The 21448-nt window shown below is 44.0% G+C and overlaps 1 protein-coding gene across 4 annotated transcripts; it reads left to right on the top strand.

The window, feature by feature from the left end:
• The first annotated feature begins 394 nt into the window (after window positions 1-394).
• Window positions 395-21347, top strand: mprip (myosin phosphatase Rho interacting protein). Of its 4 annotated transcripts, XM_049759698.2 has the most exons (25): window positions 395-1382; window positions 4116-4193; window positions 4453-4518; window positions 6970-7121; window positions 7189-7273; window positions 7356-7530; window positions 7750-8191; window positions 9026-9152; window positions 9633-9713; window positions 11500-11556; window positions 11647-11715; window positions 11798-11887; window positions 11973-12082; window positions 12200-12764; window positions 12893-13030; window positions 14120-16678; window positions 18012-18159; window positions 18232-18349; window positions 18480-18639; window positions 18709-18819; window positions 18892-18978; window positions 19089-19254; window positions 19436-19521; window positions 19817-19871; window positions 20409-21347. In XM_049759698.2, exons 1-24 carry the CDS (start codon window positions 1260-1262, stop codon window positions 19847-19849), a joined length of 5826 nt encoding a protein of 1941 aa, XP_049615655.1. In that variant the 5' UTR covers window positions 395-1259; the 3' UTR covers window positions 19850-19871; window positions 20409-21347. The 4 variants fall into 4 exon arrangements, with proteins under 4 accessions (XP_049615655.1, XP_049615653.1, XP_049615656.1 ...); XM_049759696.2 differs by lacking the exon at window positions 19817-19871; XM_049759699.2 differs by lacking the exon at window positions 19817-19871 and having other exon boundaries at window positions 398-1382; window positions 14120-14179.
• The last annotated feature ends 101 nt before the right edge of the window (window positions 21348-21448 follow it).

Genomic DNA, 21448 nt, shown 5'->3' on the forward strand with positions numbered 1-21448 from the left:
ACTTACACAGCTCCCACTGTAATTCAAGCAAATTAATCTCAATTGAATACATTGCATAAGAACTGTTTGCTTCATTTAGAGCGCTGAAGAGGAGAGAGTTGTGGTTTCTCCATGATAGCACACCTGCTCAGAATGCCCTGAGCATCCAACAGTTCCTGGCATCATGCCGGAGCAACCTCACCATATTTAATTTAATTTAATTTAATTTAATTTAATTTAATTTAATTTAATTTAATTTAATTTAATTTAATTTAATTTAATTTAATTTAATTTAATTTAATTTAATTTAATTTAATTTAATTTTCATTTCATTTTTCTCCCTGACAATAGCGCCCTCACTCGCTGGACGGCGACATTGAGCAGATCTCGCGAGATTTCCTGGCATTCCAGGCTGTTGAGCCAAATCGCTCCTCATCAACCCCCTCGCTCCGTTTGGGAAAGAAGAAAATAAACCTACTGCAGCTAGCTAGCCAAGCTAGTTGTGGAAGCAATCGTTAAACATTTCTTTTACGGCCAATGTTTGACTTCGTTGTGCTCTTTTTGCATGCAGACGTTTTATCTTGGGGAGAAGAGGCACCTGGAGTCATTTGGTGTTTGTGAACATTTCTTTTTTCAGGCTTAGTGAAGACACCGACCGGGACAGGATTTCTTTAGCATTAGCTAGCATGCTGGCTAATAGCCTGGGTGAACTTCGCATGGACCAACGCCTGCGACTGGGATCAGAACCTGCTGTCTGACCGCACCCCCGTTTTTTTTTTTTTTTTTTTTTTTTAAATTCACTTCTTCACATGGAAGTTAGATGTCGCCCGTTGGACATAATCGCGTCAAAGTTTGATGGCCATACAAGTGTGCTAACTTTGTTTTTGTGGCCACCGCGTTATTGATTTGGAGAGCCACTGGCGAGCTAACAGGATATTAGCCTCTCGCTGGCTCGCTGTCTCGCTTTGTGGTGGACTGAGAAGCGCATTCATCACCGATTGAGTGATGAGCAGGGTGGCTTGATGGCAGCTAATTATTTCTGGGGGGAAAGGAATTGGATAAAAGCAACCAGGCGGAGAATTGTATAAAAACAACCCTTCGAATAAATAGAAGCCGGTTTTGGTCATTGTTTTTGGAAAATGTATGGAAGCGGCCGGTCGTTTTCAAAGTTGGAGTAGAAGAGAAAGACAAGTAAACAGCAGCAGGATTACCATTGCACTGCTGCTTAAAAGGCACCCACCCAGAGAACATCGGGCAGGACGTCAACAAGGTGAAAGACGATGTCTACCGCCAAAGAAAATTCCTGCAGGAAATTCCAGGCGAACTTTTTCAACAAAAGCAAATGTCAGAACTGCTTCAAACCTCGGGAGTTGCATCTTTTGACGGATCAGGATCTGACACAGGTAAGGATTCTTTTTGGAAATTGTAGCATTTCCACCTTTGAAATAATTGTTATTATTGTGAATAATATTTCTGTGTTTACATATTACGACTCTTGTTGAGCCTCTTAAGTGCATTGCTTATGTTCACAAGCCAGTTTCTTAACAATGAGGTCATGTCTAATAGTCTCGATTACAGAAACAGACATCAAGCTGAGTCCACTGTCGTCATCTATGGTGCAAGGGCGGATTTGCCAAATCATCTGAGTGATTTAATTTCTTTCTCATCTTAATCTAGTATGTGACACTGTTTGTTTTCATTGTAGCCACATGCAGAAGATGATCAATTGTAAGATGAAGAAAGACTTGGTTGACTGATGAGCAAAGATTTGAGTTGGGCACTCAAGGCGTGTTTTGAGTTGCTCTTAAACTCTCTGATCATTAGTTTAGTCTCTGGTGTGTCTTGTAATTGATCCCAGATGAGGAGGCCATACAGGATGGGCCCTTGAAGAAGGCTCAAGTGCCAAAAAGCAACGTCAGCATCCTCTTCTCTCCTCGTCCGAATGTACAGGAGGAAACGTGATAATCACTTGTTCCAATCTCTTTTTAAATGTCTTGCCTTGTCACAAAGCTTGTGCCGTCTGAGATCATGCTTGTAAGACCGTTTAAACTGATTGAAAAGGAAGGTGAGTGAGTACCTTAAAGCTGAACTCAAGTCAAAGGCTTTCTTGACAATAATATTCCGTGTTCCCTGGCTAGTTTAACACTGTATTACAATTTACATTTTTGGAATAAGAATCAAGCATATGAATCCATTGTTGTCAATCTCGGGGACTGCACTGGATCGATCATGTTAATGCGTAGTTGGAAAAAAGTGCCCACATCAATAATGCACAATCTCACAGACGGCCCGGCCCGGCCCGGTCTTGGTGAAGCTTTTATTTTTCATGTTTTCGAAAGACTACTGCCGTATAGTTGTCAAGGTGAAACCATGTCATGGGCTTACTTTGACGTAAGAAATCTCCTTTGAAACAGATAGCACATATGGAAAAGCCATGTCAAAAGATGAGCACAAAATGTGTCCAATATAAACAATCTGCCAGAATGCTAGAAGAAAGGTTGACGCTTGGGGGTGGACTCTGGAGAAGTGCTTTCATTACAGTATTTCAAAATGAATTATAATGCCTCCACAAATTCCACCTTTGTGTCTCCCATTTCACCCCCCAACTTGGCAGCCCATGTTTGGTCGGGGCTTGTGGGATCAATCACGCTGAGGAGATGGGAGGGAGGCTGGACAGTGATGGAGAGAGAATTCTCGCTGGCGAAAGTTGACATGTAGTATGTGGGGGAGAGGTGGGCAATGGCCTGGATGGGGGGATTGAATGAGTGGGAGTTGGAGTCACACGGAGAGAAAGGAAGTGTGGCTTTGGGAAAAGCGAGCAGAGGTCTTACATGCTGCTTTGCAACTCAGGGTAGATAGCAGGCCTGTAGATAGAATGAAAATGCTCATCTAAATGTTGAACCAAATGCTACACAGCACAACAGTGCATCGTTTCTCCCTCCCTCCCTCGCTCGCTTGCTCGCTCCATGTGAACTGCAGATTAGTGAACCTTGGTTACCTTACGTACTCTGAATTATGCTTTAACTACTACATCCAGGAGAGCTTAGTGCTCTCCAGCATGTTATGTAATCAAGGGTTACTACAATAAGGCCCATTCAATTCAGACTTGTCTCTACTGGAAATAAAAAAAAACTCTAAAAAAGTACAGTAGCGATGAATTGCGGTATAGCAGAGTTGTCTCTTTTTACAAGATGACATTTTTGTCAATATTTCTGCTATTGTTTCATGTCATATCTGTAATTCCAGGATACTCACACGCTACCTTGGTTTGGTTTATTGCGTATAAACAAGCTTAGACATGCGAGTGTGTAGGAAAAGGTGCCTGCTTTGCTATTATCATACCTGTCATGTACCATATGGGAAACTAGTATCTGCAATAACAAAACAAGTTAGTCTTTATAAAAAAAAAAGAGGTATCAGAGATTTAAACCGATATAACCCGATACTGTTTTTTTGTGGGATGACGAACACAGATCGTCTGCAGAGCTTTTTTTAATTTTTTTATTGTAAATTGCCTTGGGTATTACGCTGACTGTTGGACACGTAATCACTGAAGAGAATTTTTGGGATGTCCCAGGTCGGTAGTGTGTCATCAAATGAGCAAGCTATGGCTTGGTTAATATGTAGTCCCAGCTCAGAGTTGTCTAACCGATGGGAGGGGTGTGGGGGCGACATTTTGCAATCCATAATACCTACTATCAGAACTTGAATAGGTGCAGCAGAGGTCCTTCAACTAAGCAGGTAGTGTTATATTAAGGCTTATTGAGCTCGGCATACCGGATGAAGTAAGTTTGCGGTCAAATAAGTCCAGAAGTAGAATCATGAGCATATGGTAAAATAGATTGAGTTTATTTTGAGTATGCCATCAGGCTGGCTCTCGTTTACCATGGTGAAACTGGGGGGGAAAAAAAAAATAAAAGTGGCTCCTAAACATTTCATCAAAGAGAGTTGATTGCACTAAAAGGCCTTGCTGGTTGGTTTGTGTGGCTTTGAAATGCAATGCAAGGGCAGATGCAACATCTGGAGCCCAAAAAAGACTTTGCTTATATTCACACTGTCCCAACCCCCCCTTAGCTGAAGTTTTAATTATTACCTAAATGGCTCTTTTTCTCCCTCCCTCCCTCCCTCTTTTACAGGCTAAGCCCATTTATGGCGGATGGTTGTGCTTGGCTCCTGAGGGAACCGACTTTGACAATCCTATGCAACGCTCACGGGTAAGTGCGTGTGTGCACTCTATTAGATCATACAAGATAGCAAATCCTCATTAAATGCTATATGTTACAGACAACAGGGTAAATTAAAAAAAATAAATAAATACAAAAATCTCCCCACCAATTATAATTTAATTCCAAGTCAGATGATCACTCTCATGAAACATTTGTTGTCCAATTTGTATATTATTAACCATAAACGCATGTATGTCAACATTTCTTTAATATTCTCTTCTTCTTTTTTTTCCCCCTCGCCCGACAGAAATGGCAACGAAGATTTTTTGTTTTGTACGAGCATGGTTGTCTGCGCTTTGCCCTGGACGAATCAGTAAGTAAACGTGCTTCACAGGTTTGTGGCGGTAGATTGGGAAAGAGTCATCTTGAAACGGGTTACTCGCCGCCGCATACTGGCTGCTTCGGCTTAAGTGTAAACAATGGGAGTTCACAGTTCAGGTAAAATGTATGAATTGTAAATATCTGGACTTTCTCATACTAATCCTAAACCCTTGTCAAGTGTTACTTTAGGAGGGTGTCTGTATTTAAAATGAAGGCCCAGCTTGTTAATAGTCAGACTAGGGCAAAGGGCCACATCACATATTATTATTAAGTCCCATTTATATTTCCACTGTGTTTCCAGTGACACCCAGGCTGGTGTGCAATTGTGTTTTCCTCTTATTGTAACAATGATTCCAAAACGAGCAGCCTCATTGTCCTCCGGTCTTTTCATCTCTTCCAAAAGGCAGGAAAAGTGGGTCAGGAGAATGGGCCGCTTAGTGTTCTGGACCTGTAAGATAGGAACTCTCCAAATCCACAGAGCGCATATAAGGCCATGTTTAATGGTCCCTTTGTCATCGGGTTCATCGGTGTTTGCGCAATGACTCTGGCCTCCCATTTATTTCTTATTGCACACACATCATTTCTTCATGTCTTTTGATATCGAATCATCCTTATTTGTTTTAGGTTTGATTTTATGTCGGATTTTACTTGCACTCATAAAGGGTGTTTTCTTCACAGAACCAGCCTTATTTCCTATTAAACATCGGTATCGTCTTGCAGATGAAAGGTGATGACATCATCACCTGTTGTTTTTCACCCAGTAGATAACAGGATGTGAAGTGAAGCAATGACCTCTTTAAAAAGTGGATGGATGGATGGAAGGAAGGAAGGAAGGAAAGATGCTCTCCTGTTGAAAGCGGCATTCCTCTCCCATTGCCCTTATTTGGTAACCGGCGTGAGCTAGAAGAAGGGAGTTCTAGCCCCTTAAAAAACCACAGAAGAAAACCTTGGATATGCCTCAGACCCAGACATTCCGCACATGGCCTGCCGCAGCAAGCAGCTCAGCATGTAGCACAAATGTGCATTTTAGAACACATCAAATTCAATTGAGGGGAGATACACATTTTAGTCTGAAAAGAACAGCTGAGTCAGACCACCCTTGTACGCAAATAAATATGAGAACAAGGTGCCAAGGGAGAAGGTGACCTTTTCCTCCCATATCTGTTTCTGTCCTGAGCCATAAAAATATTTAAAAAAAACATTCTATTCGACTATTTTGATCATCTTGTTTCTTTGATTTTGATAAGCGCTGTGCTGAGTTTGTTTTCAGCGCACTACGTAAACTTGCAAATAAGCTGTAACATGCGTACTCAAATATTAAGGTTTTTTTTTTTTAAATACGTAATGATCTGAGAAGAATGTATTGCTATTTAATTTAGGCGCTGTCGATTTAGGTTTAGCTAATTGAAAGACGATATGGTTAATTATAACCCCTAGTTGTTTAAAAAATGTTTATTGCGGATTTAATTGTCTGTGACGTGTGGTACGTATGTAGTGATAAGCAATAAGTCACATTACAGCCACTTGCAAGTTTGTGAAAAGGGTGGGAAGTAACCCCAAAAGGTCAGCCAGCGCACCCTATGCAGATCCAATATTTAGCTGACTGTCCGTGTCGATTTAGTTTTACCAAGCACGCTGAAGGGTTCCGTGGACTTGACAGCTACCGCTACTTATGTTCAGGCTTGACTGTTCCTTTCAAGTGGAGGAAATTCTTTCATAGGGGCGAATAGGCGGTGCGTAATTGCCTTATTTGGCAGCCCCCAGGGGGGTTCAGGCAGATCTTAATAAAGCTTGATCTGTGTTCAGTGGCCTTAAAAGGAGCTGAAAAGCGACGCAGCACCTGTTTTACATCTGGAGCAGCCGTAACCCAACAAAGCCTGATAACAGAGCCGTCGGATTTAGTGCAGACTTACAGAAAGGTTGGGGGGGCGGCCGGGGGGTTGTTTAGCTTAAGAAATATTACAGTTATTGGGATTATGGTGTTCCACAGAACATAGATGTGTCAAAACAATTCACCGGTTGGCTTTCTGCATCTTTGTTGGCAAGCATTCGAGACTTCAGACTGAACTGGGCTGATGATCACACTCACAAAGCAGCTTTATTTTGGCATCCCATCTCTCTCTCTCTCTTTTTTTTTTTTTTGCTTCCCTCCCTATGTGTGCCGCAGTTGAAATGAATTGCGCGGTTGCCATGGTACACTGTTGATAAGAGCCGCAAACGTGATTTACCCCGACCGACAACCGCTCGATGAAAGACGACCTTTGCATGTGTAGTTTGTGTTTCCGTTTATCTTCTTGGGACGTCAGCCCTTCCTCGCCTATTTCTTGTTTCAACTTCCATATTTGTTCATGTTTTCTTTGATTTTGCGGGGGCAACGCTATGTTAACGTAGTTGTCATTCTTTTTCGCTTACTAAACGGCGACCGTTTGCTCGTTCCCTTTAGCCAAGCACACTCCCCCAGGGGACGGTAAACATGAACCTATGCGTGGATGTCATCGACGCGGAACCGAAGACGGGCCAGAAGAACTCCTTGTGCATCATCACACCAGAGCAGGAGTACTTCATCCGAGGAGAGAATAGAGAGATCATTAATGGGTATGTTGTTATCGTACCTTTGTTGAGGGGATGACGTTTAAAATGGCACTTGTCAACCTCCGTTCAGGTGGTCTGAACAACTGGTTGTGTATCCCCGCACCAATAAGCAGAACCAGAAGAAGAAACGTAAGGTGGAGCCCGCAACCTCCCAGGTAGGCCTTCTCATGCTTTCCTGGCATACCAACGACTGATCTCACATTTTCATAATAAACACACTGTCTCACTTGGACACAGGAGCCAGGGCCAGCCAAGGTAGCGGTGACCGGCTCAGGTATCCCAGAGGCTGAGAAAGTCCCAGACTCCAGTTCCATCATTTGGCAGGAAGAGCTCAACCAAAGAGAGGCTGAAGGGGCGACAGTATGGGCCCCTGCTGAGCTGCCCTTAGGCTCTCCACCGCATCATCCAACAGGCAAACATAACATCTTTTCAAATGTCCATGTTTTCTCTTGTACCAACCCCAGAGTGTTTTTTTGCAAACAGAACACTCTGTTTTGTAAATATGGACTTGAACTATGGAAGAAAGGTCATTATCAACACACAACATTCTGTCATCTTCAGTCGTGATCAAATGAGTTCCAATGTACGAGTGTTTAACCGCTGACAAGATTTTGATTTGACTCTTTTGCAGGCGAATGTACGTCTGGCAGACAGGGCTCCTCCGACGCAGGCTCAGTGAATGGCGACGAAGTGGATCAGGGCCAGCACGCTTCTGTCCCGCAGCCACCCGGTGGCCTCCTTTCCCCAAGCGGCTCCTGTTCCAGCCTGGGCGGTGTACCCCGCTGTCTTTCCCCCGCTCCCAGCGACCCTTTCCCGTCTGGCAGCTCGCTGCTGTCCAACGGCTCTCACATCAGCGGTTCGGTAAGCTCTCTGGACTCGGACGCCAGCGGCAGCACCGTGACCAGCACCGAGAGTCACCCAGCCACCCAGAGGGGGAACCACTCGTCGTACAGCCACCACGACACGCCTCGATCCCGAAGGCTGGAAGCCGAAGCCAGAAAGGCGGAGAAGAGGAGCCGCTTTAGGAGCCCTGAAAGGCACGAAAGGGAGGCTGTTCTCAGCCCAGAGAGGAGGTCAGTGTCTGAAAGTCGCTGTCTTTATTTTTGAACCATTTCAAGAACATGAACATTTGGCATCACTCTGGACAACAAGCTCAATGCCCCCCGTCGTCGTCATTCTTCCACACTGAGCAAGCGGTTACGTGCTCATTTACTGTAAGCATGGAATATAAATCTACAAAGTGTATTTTCCATTTGGTAATCTGGCCGGTGGCCCCCCCCCCCGTACTGCTAGTGGAGAGGTTAAAAGTCTCACACCCACAGACAGCAACTTTTTAAACAAACTGAGCGGGGGGTTGAGGGGGGGTTGGGGAAGTCATCATTTTCCTCCCAGAGTCAGCTTCCTGCTCAATTTAATCGTTGCTCTCGCTTGGCGAGGTCAGCCCCAAATTCGCATTTCTCATTTCCTGACAACTTTCTAACAGAGGCATTCATATCCTAAAACAAATGAGCAAAACAAGCCCTTGTTTTGCCACTTCCTCCCAATTGTTATGAACTCGTGGTTAGACGCCTTCATCTTCTCGAAATCTCTTTTGATTGCTTGCATCGGTATGCCCCGATTGTAAGACTACGTTTTAGCTATCGCCATAGTTTCAATGTATAATTTACAATTTGCATGGAATGGGCCCTGGCGTCATAGCAACAATTAAATTCTTGTCCAACCCAGCATTTGTGGGGTGGCTGTAAACCAAGCTTAATTGACCAAAACCGTATCATTTTCCAACTTGTGCGCACAAAATTAGGAAAATGAACACAACTCACCCAAAATAGTTAATATTCTATCAATGATGTCAAGCATTGGTTGCAATTTTTCCTTGACCTCTTTAACGTGTAAATGTTGATTGACAGTCGATGTGGTGTTATTGAGAAGCTGGAGGCCCTGGAGCTTGAGAATCCAGAGAAAATGGAGGTGGACGAGTCAGGCAGGAGTGGAGCCAGACAAGGCCGCAGTGAGCACAGACGTTTCCACAGAGAGGTATTTTACTTGATGCATGTTTGAGCGAGGAGAAGTCATGATTTTTTTTTTTTTATTTCAGTTCATCTTTGTATGTTTTTCCTTGACTTGCCTCCCCCCTTCCATCTTTTCTTCATACTGTCCTGTCTTTTTTGTTTGTGGTTCAAAGATCAGCCGCCTGTGCTGTATTCATTTCCAGTTTCCATTCTGCGGTGGGATTCCCCTGGGGATTGTGCTTCCTTTTCCCACCATGCCCCCCCCACCCCCCACCCCCATGCTATGATGGTGACTGTTTTTGATACTGTTGAATAGATTTCGCTTGTTCTGCCAGATGGTTTCCCTTCATGCACCTAATTGTGACAAAGACGCTGGGACCGCTTGCACATACGTATATTCGACTTAAAGTTAGAGCTGAAGCAAATGCATTTTAGAACAATGTATCGATCCTATTCATTCAATGAATGTCGTTTGGTCACGTCTATCTATATGTGTGGTCCTCAGGGTCTGGATTTCGCCTCGACGCTGCCGCCACTGAGGAGAGCCAAGTCCCTTGACCGACGGACTACCGATTCAGTCATGACAGTGAGTGTTATCGCTTCCTGTTGTTGTTTTTTTTTTAAACTAGGCTTTCTAAAATGCATTTTTCCACATCTTTACATAAATGATGATGAATATATATCATGTGATCAAACCATGTTTTTTTTTCCTCCCCCATTGAATTGTCCTGTGCCATTGTGATTTGTGCTGAACTTTTCTTGAGGTATTTAGGAAACTCCACTCAGGGTATGAGATATGCTGTGCTGAGAACATAGCCTCTCACACTTCACAATGAATTATTATTATTATTATCATTATGCTGATGTCTGCACTGCCACCTCAATGTCACCAGCTTCGAGCGTTGGTGTGCTGCCCAAATGGGCGTGTTGGCACATTGTTGGCATATTCCTGTTGAAGTGCAGTATTTGTTTTTTCGTCTATTTAAAGCACACATTGTTGAGTTCACAAGTTGTGCCAAAATAAGCTGGTACTGTTAATAGGCTCTGATTGTCCACATGAAATCAATCTCTACACGGACGTAAATAGGCAAATAGAAAGTGCTAAGGACATGCTAGCCATATTCAAAATATATACGTATCTAGAGAGAGAAAAACAGAGAAGAGAGAGTGCTTGGATAGGCCAGTGGAGCTTTAATGGAAACTCATAATGTGATTACCTCCAAGTGAAATGTGCCAGTTAATTGTGGAACCCAGTGTGCTTGTGTCTCTAGACAAAGCTGCTTCTGTTCTGCTGGAAAAGATCCAGGCTTCAAATGATTTACTGGCATTGAGCTGTTCAGAATAGATCCAAGCTTTTTGGGTTTTTCAGCCCATTTTGCTGAGGTGACTTTTGGTGGAAATGAACGCTTTGCTACACAACACCGTAACTCATAAGCATTTGTTGACATTTTTTCTTGGGATGACCTGATGGTTTTATTATTTCTATCTTTATAGTTTATTGCATTTCTCCTCAAGACTAGTGTTGCTCTGGTGTGATGGTATTGCCAAGCCTCCACCTCTCCCTCTCCTCTCCTCTTCAGGTTACATGCTCATTCTGATTCTTCAGTTGCAGATTTTGCCTGCATTGTGCCGTTCTGTCTGTGTGTGTGTGTGTGTGTGTTTGTGAGACAGGTATCTCTTATTTTATGCTCAGCGGAACACAGCGTTAAAGGCAGCACACTGCTAATTGTGTTCTTTTCTTGCTTACTTCAAGCATGAAATTTACATTTTAAAATGAGTTCCACGGGTTAACGTAAAAACCAAACAAAGGTGCATTAGAGTCTTCTGTTGAGCAGATCTGTCACCCTTCTCCTCAAGGAGGATCCTTTTCCAATTTGTATGTGTGTCTGCGTTGTGTTTTGAGCGTGTTCACCGCATCTGCTTTCTGTGGTCACCAGTCACATCTTTCCCACCGTGTACAAGCACAGCGGTTTAATAAAAGATGATCGAGCATTGGATTCTGCATCCCCGGCTGGATTCTCACCGAGCAAAATCTGATGAGGTGGAAGTTGTACCTGACCAGCGGTCCACTTTCAGACCAGTCTTATTCTTGAAATTGTCCAAACCGTTGGTCATGTCAACTTCTCCCCCGACTTAAGTGTGATTTGACTAAGCATGTGGCTTACTTGTGCTGTCTTTTTATTTTTTTATTTCCATATTTTTAATAGGAAGTGCACCTTTGAAATTGGGTTGTTTGTGAGTACTTTGATCAGCTTTGTTCTATTTTAATAATGTACTTGTAGCTGTAAGTATTTGTAAAATAACAATGTGTTCTTGTCTGTATGAATTGACACCGCAGTTCTGTCATTTTTTTTCTTCTTCTTCAATTCTAGCCGGATCTACTGAACTTCAAGAAAGGATGGATGGTGAAGCTGGATGAGCAAGGAGAGGTAGTTGACCCGCATATTTTCATGCACTTTTTGACAAGGCATTTTCAGCATCAAGGCTCAACCACCATATTTTTCTTGTACCTGCTGTAGTGGAAGAAATCCTGGTTTGTTCTAACAGATCACAGCCTGCGATATTATAAGGATTCCATTGCAGAAGAGGTGACTGTTTCTTCAGTTTTTTCATCATGCTCATTGAATGTATGGTTCCGTTTTTTTTTTTATATATACATTGATGCTTCAGGCTTCTGACCTGGATGGTGAGATTGATCTGTCAACATGCTACAATGTCACTGAATACCAGGCTCAGCGGAATTATGGTTTCCAAATACAAGTAAGATGTGTTGTCTAAATTACAATTTCATTATTTATTTATTCATATGCAGAATGGCATTTTTAATGTGTTTTTAAATGTTTAGACTCAGGAAGGAGTTTACACACTGTCGGCCATGACAGCTGGTATACGAAGAAATTGGATCCAGGCAGTTATGAAGAATGTCAGACCATCTAATGCTCCTGATGTAGCAAGGTGAGTGAAATCCCGCCAGTGCCATTTCTCAATTTTTGAGAAGTCATTTGAATGGGGAGTGTTATTCTAAATGACATTCTGGTCTAATCAGTCCTAAATCTTTTCACTGTTCTCCAGCTCAACGGATGATCATGGTTCTTTTTCTCCTCTGGAGGGGCTAGTGAGGCCAGACGTGACCCAGGACTCTCCCTCATCCGAAACCTCATCTGTAGAAAGAGAATCCGCTCCAGCCGTCGTAAAAAGCCGAGCACGTGAGCGTAGGCGAGAGGGCCGATCCAAGACTTTTGATTGGGCCGAGTTCAGGCCTATCGCCCAAGCACTTGCACAGCAACGGGCGCAGGAGGCCGAGAGCCTTCGGGCAGATCTAGGAGAGCTGGAGCGTAGTCGGCGAAGGGAGGAAAGGCGAAAGAGGTACGAGGCTGCCACCGGCTCGCCCACGGAGCCCTCGTCGCTCAAAGAAAGCGGGAGAACGGACATTCAAAGTGCGGACAAATTGCCGGCGGATTCGTCAGGTCATCAATTTCTAGAGAGACATCAGAAAGTAGAGGAGGTGATTGAGCAACATTGGAGACAGGTGGAGAAGACGCCCATCCGGGAAGAGCGAAGGGTCGCTCTGCCTTCAACAGGTCCCGCCAGAGAGACTGTGGAGCTCGAACACCTGCTGGAGAATTACAAGCAAGGGGTACGTTCGCCTCTTACGTATCATCTTGTTTTTTGGGGTCATATTATTGTCGCCAATACGCACGCAACTCATTTTGATGCAACCTAAAAATAGAGAAGAAAAGAATGTTTTCCTTTGTGCTTCTCCAGATCGAAGAACTTAAAGCACAATTGGAAGGCTGTCACCAGCAGCTGCTTGACTCCAACAAGCACAAGCAGGAGCTTGAATTTCAGCTGAGAACAGCTCTTGACAGAGAGCAGGACGTACGAGCAGGTTACATATCTCCGGTGAGTTTATTTTACGAGTGCATTCCACTTTTAGTCACCATTTTATTGTTGAACGTTAAGATTTTATACAGTCGTTTATTCTCTATTTTATAACATCCTTTGCATGTTTTAATATGTAAAAAAAAAAAAAAGATTAAAAACAATAAACCAAAGGGGCGACCAATGTGTGCCTTTGCATGAGTTCATTGCATGTTAAAAACATTGATATCTAATGATTACATTGGCTTCTACTTGTTAATCTCTTCTCTGTTTCACACTGTAGGCTACCAAATAATTTGAACTCATGCGCTCATCGGTTCGTAAATGGGAAATGACCACCTTAAAGTTCTCTTTCTCCTCCAAGTTTCTGACGTTGTGACTCAGTAGGATTTGATTGCGCTGGGGTTCCAAACGCGTTGCCAATCTATTCGATTAACTGATGTAATTGTGTATGAATAACATCTTGGCTGTTTCTGATTATGTGCATGAATATAAAGCTGTCATTGTCTATTAACGACATCCATTCATTTGCAAATATTGCCAGCATATGGGATTGCTATTCTTGTGTGTGTATGAAAGGATGAGTGTTGCCAGAGCAAGGCTGGTTTAGTCCGTTTATTCGATCTTTTTCTATGCTCGTGGTTATATTCCAGTTTTCTGCCACTGTGGTGGAATGTACTTTAGGAAGTTGTAGGGAAACCCAGTAGGTTTACCTTGGCTGATGTCAATCCACAAAGCACTGCTTTGGTGGGTGTCTAAGGAGCTTGGACCGACCGGAATACTGTGTTGAAAACTCTTGGTATGCCTTTCATCCTTTAAGTAATCCCTTTAACTCAAGAAAACTAATATTGCAATACTTACCACATGAAGTAACCTTGAACTATTTCAGAAGCATGCGATTGGAACTAACACCTGCCATCAAATCTTTCCTCTGAAATGGTAGTTAGCACCATTATAACCAACAATTGTTCCGTGCTTTGAATTGTTAAATTATACACATTTTTTTATATTATGGTAATGATAAGAAAGAAATGAGAGAACATAATTATGATCAAATCTTTGTGTGTCCCCTGCTGTGTGTTAACCAACTCTTTGGTCCCCTTTTCCAAGCTGGAACACCATTTGGGTCTGGAGGCTGATGTGACGCCCCAGATGAAGAGGCCCGAACTGGTTAGTCCTCAAGCACAAAGTTTGACAAAGAAGTACCAGGAGACCAAAGAACTCCTGAAGCAGCAAGAGTTGAAAAAGCGCAATATGCAGGCACAGCTTGGCCTTTCACTTTCTCACCACCCGCTTAAGGAACCTTATTTTTCTGAGCCCCCAAAGATACCCGCTCTGGAAGGCACTATGCCTGAACCTGTCCAGCAAACCCTTAGCCTTTTACTCCTGGACAGTACGGAAGCAGTTCAAGAACTCAATGACCTGACAGCTGGCAAATATCTGACTGTACAGGAACTGACCAAGCTGTTAAGATGCCACACGTGTAATCAAGAAACATCCGAGAAACAACCATTTCTGAAGGTGTTGGAGACCTGGAAATGTCAACAGGAGATAGAGAATGAGATGATCAGAAAGAGTTTGGCCCGAGCCGGAGAAACCGTTCGGGAATACGAGTCCCGTCTTTTAAACATGGAGGGTTTGGTGGGGAAGGTTCAGAAGCAAAGCCCTTTTGGTCCCCTCTCAAGAATTGATAAGCATTCAGAGAGCAAAGAGCAGACCATTGGAATTCTTGAGCAGAAGATCGAAATTCTAACAAGTGAAAACTGCGCGCTGAAACAGAGGTGCCAAGAAATAATGAACCAACTGACCGAGGCAGACCGAGAAATAGACAGACTGAAAGCCGAGCTTATCAGCCGTCAGTGTGTCCAACAGCATCTCCTTATGGAAGAGATGAAAAGACTCAAGGCTGACCTGGCCCAAAGCCAGGCTAATGCCATTGACAGAGAGTATTTTGAGAGGGAGCTGGATGAGAAATCACGGAGGCTCCGTGAAGCTCTGCTTACCATAGAGCAGCTTGACAGCACCCTAAGAGACACGGAGAAAAAACTGCAGTTGAGAGAAGCCACGTTGAAAGGTCTGGGATTCCAGGCAGATTATGTGGATGGGGCACCACACCTGGAGCAGGAGCAGCTTAAAGACCTACTTGAAGCCTCACAGGCAAAGTTATTTGACACTGAGAAAGCCCTCCATACCACACAACAACACTGTATTGAACTCGAGTCCAGGAACCGTGAATTAATCGCATTGCAGCAGAAATCAGAGGAGGTCCATCAAGAGAAGCTTAGAGAGGCAGACAATCAAATAGCGATGCTACGAGAGAAGTTAGAAATGAGGATAAGTGGAGGTGAAACGTCTGTAGATGTTGCCTGTGTTCAGGAAGGAGCTAAGCATGTTAATGGAGGTCGTTTAAAGCAAGTAGCGGATGAGCTTGAGAAGAGGTCAGAGGCAGCTAATCAGGTTTTAGAAATGTTATCAACCATCAAAGTTGATGTCGAGAAAATGCTGAATGACTTAAAAAGCACTTTATGTGTCAAGCAACACCTTAGTCCTCCAAAAGAAGACCTTTTTTGCGTCAGTCAAAAAGACATGGGCTTGATTTTAGAGGCAGAATTCCTGAGCCAGATTCTGAGTACCACTGAAATCAAACAAGAAGGAACTCACGTTGACTGTCAAATGGCGCAAGAGATTGCTCGTAAGTCCTTAAAGCTTTTGACAAGTCAGATTGATACCGAAGCGGAAGCTGAGAGGGACAGAATGGCTGAGTCAGACTTCTTTTTGATGTACAACTGGCTCGATGATGAAACAAACAGCTTTATTCTTCGAGAATTGACCGACACGCTGAAGGCAAAGGCGATCTGTCTGACAAAAATTGCATCGAGGGTTCAGTCGGCCCAAGATGACGACTTGGCGTCTTCCGCGCTAGCTAGCCTTACGTTTGGTCCAAAGCAGAAGCAGTCTTCAGAGTATCTGCTTGATGCACTTCAAGATGCGCGTACGTCATATGGGATTATTAGGCTGCGGGTGCAGCATGAAAAAGAGCTTATGAAAAAGCCCTGCAAAGTTGAACTTCACGGGTGTCCAAACTGCCCGGAATTGAGAAAGGTTGTTGAAGAGCTGCAGACCCAACTGGCAGATCTTCATCATCAGTTGTGTGACGCGTGTGTGAAAAAGACATCCGAGCCAGAAACCTCTATCCACGTAAAAGAGGAGCCCACTGAGCAAACCTGCGACATGATAGCCAGACATGAAAAGGAACTGTGGGAGGTCAAAGACAGCTACAAGCAGGAAGCTGGCAGACTGAAGAAAGAATTAGCTGAAGCCAGTGAAACTCTTTGCTTCCGCTCAGAGGAGAATGCCAGAGAGATTGATTCACTGACCAACTCCATGGAGGACCTCAAGGAGAAGCACGAGTTGGAACGGATGAACCTCATCGCGAGGTTTAACCAGGAGATAGAGGAGCTAAGGAGCATGATCGCTCCTTCGAACCCAAACAAGGCATCTGCAGCTGAGGAGGGTCAGTTACATGAGCGGACAGCCCATCTCAAAGCGTGCATCCAGGAGCTGCTGACGCAAGTTTCAGTTATGACCCAAGAGATGAGACGTCGCCAAGAACAGGGCGAGATAACCACTCTACGGCTGAAATACGAGAAAGACCTGGAAAATCTAAAGGTGGAAGCGTTCCTTGTCCTTACCGTTCGCCATCTGTGATGCCTTGTGTTCCTTTGTGGCATTCCCAGATCCGCTTACTCTCCCCCCCCCCCCCCCGTGCATCCTACACTTGCTCCTTCTTCTAACCGGTTTCCTTCTGTGTTGCATGAACTATAACATCCATTGAGCTTATTCTGTCATTGGTGCCATTTTTTTTAACCCATAAACTGATTCTTCAACATGGAATGAAACGGATGATTTTCCCATTCTGTTGGTAGATTAGTTGATTGATGAGATCAATCATTTCAGAACTTTTTTTTGTCCAATTCCAAATTTTGGAACCAATTTTGTATGGCAACTGGTAAGATACTTCAGTCTTTAGGCATTTGGGTCAAATCAATGTTTTGGGTTTGGTTTTTGTCTTAATTTGATCATGTCATTTTTACTTCTCATTGAATAGTTCAAATTTTGTTTTTAAATAGTAATGATAACTGAAGTTACTAGCAGCTATAAAGGGCCCTCAACACCACAACTAGAGTTTTTGTCTTGTACTATTGCCAGACAACATGTTTTTATGTTAACATGTGTTGTTGCTTACTCGGAACATTTTATATTTATCGTTTTTGTTTGGGTTGAAGTAAGTCCGCTTATAACTTAAGCGCTTAAGTGAGTTCATGCCCACGTCGTGGCCGAGAATGTATTTACTTCCACCATAGAGCGTCTGGCATGCTTCTAAATAAAGCCTATGCTTGGTCTGATGTCAGAGCAGGAAGTTTACGTTTGCTATCGGGGAGGATTTTCAGCTTCTCACAGTAGGTTCCTGGAGCTTAGCTCTCAGGAGATTTTATTGTAAAAACAGACTGGAGCGCCGTGGATTGAGGCACGGAGAATGGACGTGGTCTGATGTGCAGCCATGGATTGAGCTCACAGATTAGCGTCAGTGAATAGAGCAACGGAAGCACGACGTGTGTTTGCTTGGGCTTGTCGAAACTTGCACCGTGACAGACTGCTGAGCAGTGGTTTGGGCCCAAAAAAAAAAAAAAACAAAGAATGCTGGCTCACAAGCTAAATGAGATGCTTGTTGATGACAAATGACAGCATATGTCTATGCGTTTCTTCATCGTGCCTTCATTGTGTATCCTGCCATTCCTCTTAACACAGGCTCAACTTGCTCCTGGCTAACACGCAGTAGCTTGCGAGTTCTTTGGCGGCTAATAAACGGGCCATCCGTTTAGGTCCTTGTTTTCCTGCTCGGCTCCTAAGGGCCAGAGAGCCTAGCCTGTTGGTCCTTTTGGATCTGAGCCATCCCCTCACTCCCTCACTCACTCGCTCTCCCTGTATTGACCTGTCCCAGGCAACTTGTGAGAGGGGCTTTGCCGCAATGGAAGAATCTCATCAGAAGGTGATCGATGAACTTCACAAGAAACACCAAAGAGAGCTAGAGAACCTGCAGGAGGAAAAAGAACGACTGTTGGCAGAGGAAACCGCCGCCACCATTTCTGGTGAGACATGAACATGAAAAAGCTGCGCTCACTGAACTCGGTGGTCAAATGAGACTCTTGTGTTGATGGTAGCAATCGAGGCAATGAAAAATGCCCACCGGAACGAGCTGGAGAAAGAGCTGGACAAGGCTCGGAAGGCCAACAGCAACGTAGAGAACGCTGACATGGATGAGATCCGCAGACAGCATGAGTATGAGAGCTTTGCAATATGGGGCACCATATTCAATAGCCTAACTAAGGATTGCACTGCTCATGGGAAGTTTGGCTGTGCGGTATAATGGCTTTGCTCTTTCTCTCTCTCTCACTGTGTTGCACCGCAGAGAGGAACTGTGCTCCTTTCAGCGAGAAATCGAGGTGCTGTCGGAGCAGTATTCCCAGAAGTGCCTCGAAAACGCCCACCTGGCCCAGGCGCTGGAGGCAGAGAGGCAAGCCCTCAGGCAATGTCAGCGAGAGAATCAGGAGCTCAATGCTCACAACCAGGTACTGATAAAACACAACTCTCAGGTGCCCGTCCCGTCCGTCTAAGCTCGTTGCGTGCGGTGCTTTCAGGAATTAAACAATCGTCTGGCTGCGGAGATCACCAAGATGCGTTCGATGACTTCGGAGGACGGAGCGGGAGACGCAAACACAATACAGGGGAAAGAGCTCTACGAGTTAGAAGTACGCTTCTGATGAGTTTGATGCAAATGTCATTAGAGAAGCTTTTGATGTGATCATCTGCTTGTTTTCCAGGTAATGCTAAGGGTGAAGGAATCTGAGGTCCAATACTTAAAGCAGGAAATCAACTCTTTGAAAGATGAACTCCAGGCTGCACAAAGAGTACGTCTTTATTCGCACCGTTGTTTTCGGAAGCCGTGTGTGTGTGTGTCCCTTAAAAAAAATAGAAAATCTTTGTCAGTCACTTGAAATGCCAAACGTTGTCATTTCAGGACAAAAAATATGCGACAGATAAGTACAAAGACATCTACACCGAGCTGAGCATCGTCAAGGCCAAAGCCGAGCGGGATCTGGGCCGGCTCAGAGACCAGCTGCAGCTGGCTCACGAGGCGCTCGGTGAACCATCGCCGGAGGAAGTGGACCGAGGAGGAGGATACGGTAGCTGTCTTCATGTTGTGACATTTAAGTGGTTAGCGCCAGAAAAAGTTGAGGTTCTTAAAAAAATGAATTCACATCATGAGCTAATCGTTTCAGTCCACGCTATACAGTAGGCGTAATTGGCAATGACAATGGTAAAAGCAGTCTTTTTTTCATTCATTTAAGTCATTTTCCCTCGCAGACATCATGAAATCCAAAAGCAATCCTGACATTCTCAAGATGGCAGCTGTCGCAGCCAAACGTTCCGAACGCACCATGAGGTCAAAGGTGGGTTTCCTGGTAACGTTGAAGTCAGTTCCTCATCCCGTAGTTGTTGATTTAGGATTTCTTCGAAAAGTGCCTCACCCACCACCCATTGTCCAACAGTAAATTGCCCAAAAACAATTGACAGTGGGTGAGTTGCCAGTGTTCTACTGCCATCTACTGGTCGGAGTGGCCGCTTGCAGCATAGCCAGCCCCCCGGCCTGCTCTTGTGTGACTGACTCCATTAAAAAAAATGTGTGGTGCCCAGTTGACTCCAGAGCAGACTAATGCACACTTACCGGTCTGTTTTTGTCCCCAGTCTGTGAATCGCGACATGCCCTGGGACAATTAGTGTTGCTGAGGACGTCCTTTAGGTACGACGTGTGCTTTGAGTAAATCCTCTCGTCGTCCGCCTTCAAAGCACCAAACGCATCTGAGTCACCCCTGCACATTCCGCTGCACAAATAAGCACTGTCCATATGCATGGTGGTGAAGGACACTGGGATGATGGAGTCTGAATGTGTGATTCCAAACGTTTTGCGTGATGTGCATTTTGTGAATGACTTGCTTGCAGTGCCACTGTGAACCCTAAACGAACTGGTCTAGTCCATTTCTGGTTCCCACATCGGGAGCAAAGTAGTAAAACAAGCAAGGTTTTACGAGTTACAACTTTGCGGCTTTGGTAAGTTGGAGTACTGGCTTCAACCGCTTCCTCAAGACAAGGTCGTTTTTCTTCTATAAAGTGCACTGGACCAAGTCTGTGAAGGAATGATGATGGGTGCTTTGAATTTGAGTCCTGCTAAGCAGAGGATTTTGATCCAATGAGAGATTTTGCATCCTCCAGTTTACACTCTTAACTTTTTGAAGACTTGTTTAAATTGTAACATCTGCTGTCCTTTGAATCCCAACAGAGTCTAAAGGAAGGACTGACACCTGAGCAAAGACTCCACCTATTTGAAAATAAGGACACTAAGGAGTTCTGAATGTGACACGCCCCCAGCCCTCCCTCCCCCCCTACCTTGCTGCATGCTTAAACTATTTTAGCTCTGTAATGGCGTATTTGGTAACACGACACACACTGGTCACAAAACAAACATGTATTATTAAAGGACACATGGTATGAAGTTTGGATTTCATGTTTAGAATTTGCATTCCGTGCACTTCAGTCAACTGTGACGTTTTTTTGTATTTGTCCGCCCCCCCCCCCCCCCCACCCTTTCATTGTTTTACTGTAAATATCGTTTTTAACGGAGCATCTGTCACGCACGCGTACACTAAAACTATGACTGTGTAAGCTACTGTTTTAACTCTTAGACTGTTGCGAGCCAAGAATGTGACGTCCAAACGACCCAGCGTTTTCGGCCACTAATACATGCATAATACGTAGGAATGAACGGTTCCGCCGTTCCGGTCGCTCTGTCGGCATTCCAGCACAGATGGAAGTGGGAAGAGAAGTACAGATTTGCATTATCAAACAGCAATATCAATGTTGCTCCATCGCATGGCTTCTAAGTAACGTCATAGATGTTCTCTGCCATCCTTGGATCCATCCCCCACGGAAAGACTGCAGCTGAATGCACATGGATGAGGTTCTCTGACTAATTTATATATATTAAATTTTATATAGTTTTTTTTTTTCTCTCTCTCTCTCACTGCAATCATTGCTCCAGCTGTTTAGAAGTTGGTTGTGTTTGTAGTTTTGTTAAGTGACAGTCTGTATTTATTTAAATGGTTGGGATTTTTCTTTCACATTCCCCTTCCTCTGTACTCTAATTTTGTAAATATAGACCAAATACACATATTCACCAACTGATTACAGGTTTATTAGCAATAAATATTTTTGCACCCTTTGTGTCTGCTGTGTAGTTCTACCATTTTTAGAAGTGCACAAAATGAAATAGGCTCAACGCTTGTATTTATGTTTATTATAGAGTGGAAACTTGCATGATTT

This window comes from Syngnathus scovelli, chromosome 21 (assembly GCF_024217435.2).
Source record: "Syngnathus scovelli strain Florida chromosome 21, RoL_Ssco_1.2, whole genome shotgun sequence".
In the NCBI taxonomy this organism is placed as follows: domain Eukaryota; kingdom Metazoa; phylum Chordata; class Actinopteri; order Syngnathiformes; family Syngnathidae; genus Syngnathus; species Syngnathus scovelli.

What these genes read in the sequence shown, in the direction of transcription:
- mprip (XM_049759696.2), top strand. Translation starts at nt 1,260, where the DNA reads ATGTCTACCGCCAAAGAAAATTCCTGCAGGAAATTCCAGGCGAACTTT. An exon ending in AACTCCAGGCTGCACAAAGA is followed by an intron (nt 18,979 to 19,088) that starts GTACGTCTTTAT and finishes TTGTCATTTCAG; the next exon opens with GACAAAAAATATGCGACAGA. An exon ending in AACGCACCATGAGGTCAAAG is followed by an intron (nt 19,522 to 20,408) that starts GTGGGTTTCCTG and finishes GAATCCCAACAG; the next exon opens with AGTCTAAAGGAAGGACTGAC.